The sequence below is a fragment of the Perkinsus marinus genome (assembly GCF_000006405.1).
Source record: "Perkinsus marinus ATCC 50983 genomic scaffold scf_1104296930374, whole genome shotgun sequence".
NCBI lineage: Eukaryota > Perkinsozoa > Perkinsida > Perkinsidae > Perkinsus > Perkinsus marinus.
The window spans coordinates 7,337-9,008 of NW_003216121.1; the positions used below are offsets into that span (position 1 = coordinate 7,337).

The 1,672-nt window shown below is 49.6% G+C and overlaps 2 protein-coding genes across 2 annotated transcripts in view; both read right to left on the bottom strand.

Annotated features, from left to right (window-relative positions):
- Pmar_PMAR014459 (hypothetical protein) overlaps positions 1-71 on the bottom strand; it is a gene marked incomplete at both ends in the record, with an annotated part of 2,629 nt that extends 2,558 nt beyond the window's left edge. Inside the window, one exon of the mRNA XM_002787089.1 lies at positions 5-71. Within this exon, the coding sequence (XP_002787135.1) occupies positions 5-71 (67 nt within the window). The remainder of the gene's footprint in view (positions 1-4) is intronic.
- Positions 72-281: 210 nt separating this feature from the next.
- Positions 282-1,672, bottom strand: part of Pmar_PMAR014460 (hypothetical protein) — a gene marked incomplete at both ends in the record, with an annotated part of 1,859 nt that continues 468 nt past the window's right edge. The window contains 3 exons of the mRNA XM_002787090.1: positions 282-385; positions 438-786; positions 981-1,617. Of these exons, the coding sequence (XP_002787136.1) occupies positions 282-385; positions 438-786; positions 981-1,617 (1,090 nt within the window). The remainder of the gene's footprint in view (positions 386-437; positions 787-980; positions 1,618-1,672) is intronic.

The following is a 1,672-nucleotide window of genomic DNA, read 5'->3' on the forward strand; positions in this document are numbered from 1 at the left end:
TCACATATAATAGCAGTACCACCGCTGCGTACCCCACCAGCAATGGGCACTTTACTCGACTGTGGCCGCATCACTGAGCGTGTTGTGCCAGACAAGGACTGATCAGTGATCGATTTCGTCAGCTGAGCTCAGGAGTTTTCCTACTAATTCTACGGATTTCCATACAAATTTGAGTACGAATTAGTATCTCGAAATTTTCTCAGAATTTCCATATTGTGACCGACATATGTAGCACGCTGCACATGACCATTTTCAATTCCCTCAAAGAATAGTTGCTCGGCTTACCTCTGCCTTCCTCCACCCCCAGCAGGCTCTATGATAGCATACGGCTCGAAGCCCACCACATCAGTGACAGTACCATCATCAACATAGTACAGGTACTTACCTACACGATGTGACAGAGGAGTGGTACGGAATAAATCACCCTTTCGACTTACCCTTTCGATCCAATGGTATTTTCTCTTGTTCCCAACCGTCACCCTTCAAACTCACAAAGGCCCTGTCCTTGGCCATTCTCGCGTTATTGGTAGCAACATGCACGCTGATATCAGTGAGCCTTCGTTCCTCACCAACACCAATTCTAACCGGCTTAGTCGGCTCCTTAGACCGCCCCTCATGATCATGTGTTTCCCACGTCACCAACAGCTGTGAGCCACTCAGGTTCCTAATGCTGTATGGGGCGTACTGCAGTTTATCCCCGCCCTCGCTGCGGCCCCCAAGCGGCCTCTCGTCATTCCAAACCCGACCGAATTCCCTCATATTCTGTTCAAAAGCCTTCAGAAATGCCTGACTTATGTTCAGCATCAACAGCTGATGGGTAGCCTCCACAGAGAAGTCTTTCTTATCGCTCGGCCGGCCCCCCTGGACCACTCCAATGTCTTCTGTTTTATCAGAACTTTATACATGCTCAAACTCTCATCAATGGTACCGTTGCTCTGTGGATCAACCGCCTCACTTTCAAGTAGAGGCTCCCAAGCTACCGCCACAGGGTTGAAGAATTGCATCGCAACTTCAACATTAGCAGCAATAGATGCTCTCCTCGTGACCAGCACTCCGGTCCCTTCTTGTGACCTCCGCTGAGTCGACTCTTCTCCACCAGCAGGTTCCCGAGGCGACTCCTCATCAGAATCAATAGCGTCCAGACTGATGCCATCATCAGTAGTGCTGTTGTTATGCGTGATTTGACAGTTACTAAACAGAATGTTCACAAAGGGCGTGTTGGTGGTCTTGCCAGAGTCGTTCACAAGGGTAACATTGAGCCGATGGAAAATACAGTCATAGTCCGACTTGTACACCGTACACACCTTCTCAACCTCAGAAGCCGCAATACTCGAGGGAGTAGTCTCCGAGATCTCTTCCTCACTCTTGCTCTCTTGCTTTTCCTCAACGCCCTCACCATCAGTCAACGCCAACAATGGTCCTGCCTCCTTGTCCTCCTCCTCCATAGTAGAGGAGGAGTCCTTCATGAGGAGCTGATAGCACTTCAAGCCTAGCCTTATGTCGTGGTAACTCACGTTCAAGCGGATCGGTTCGAAATTGAGGTGGACGGACCTACTCTCTGTCACCATTTTCTTCTTCTTATCACCACCACCAGACTCAGCCGTCTCAGTGAGGATACTAAAGAAAGCATCACAATCACTCAGGATGGCTCTAGCTCCACCGTCACCAACAG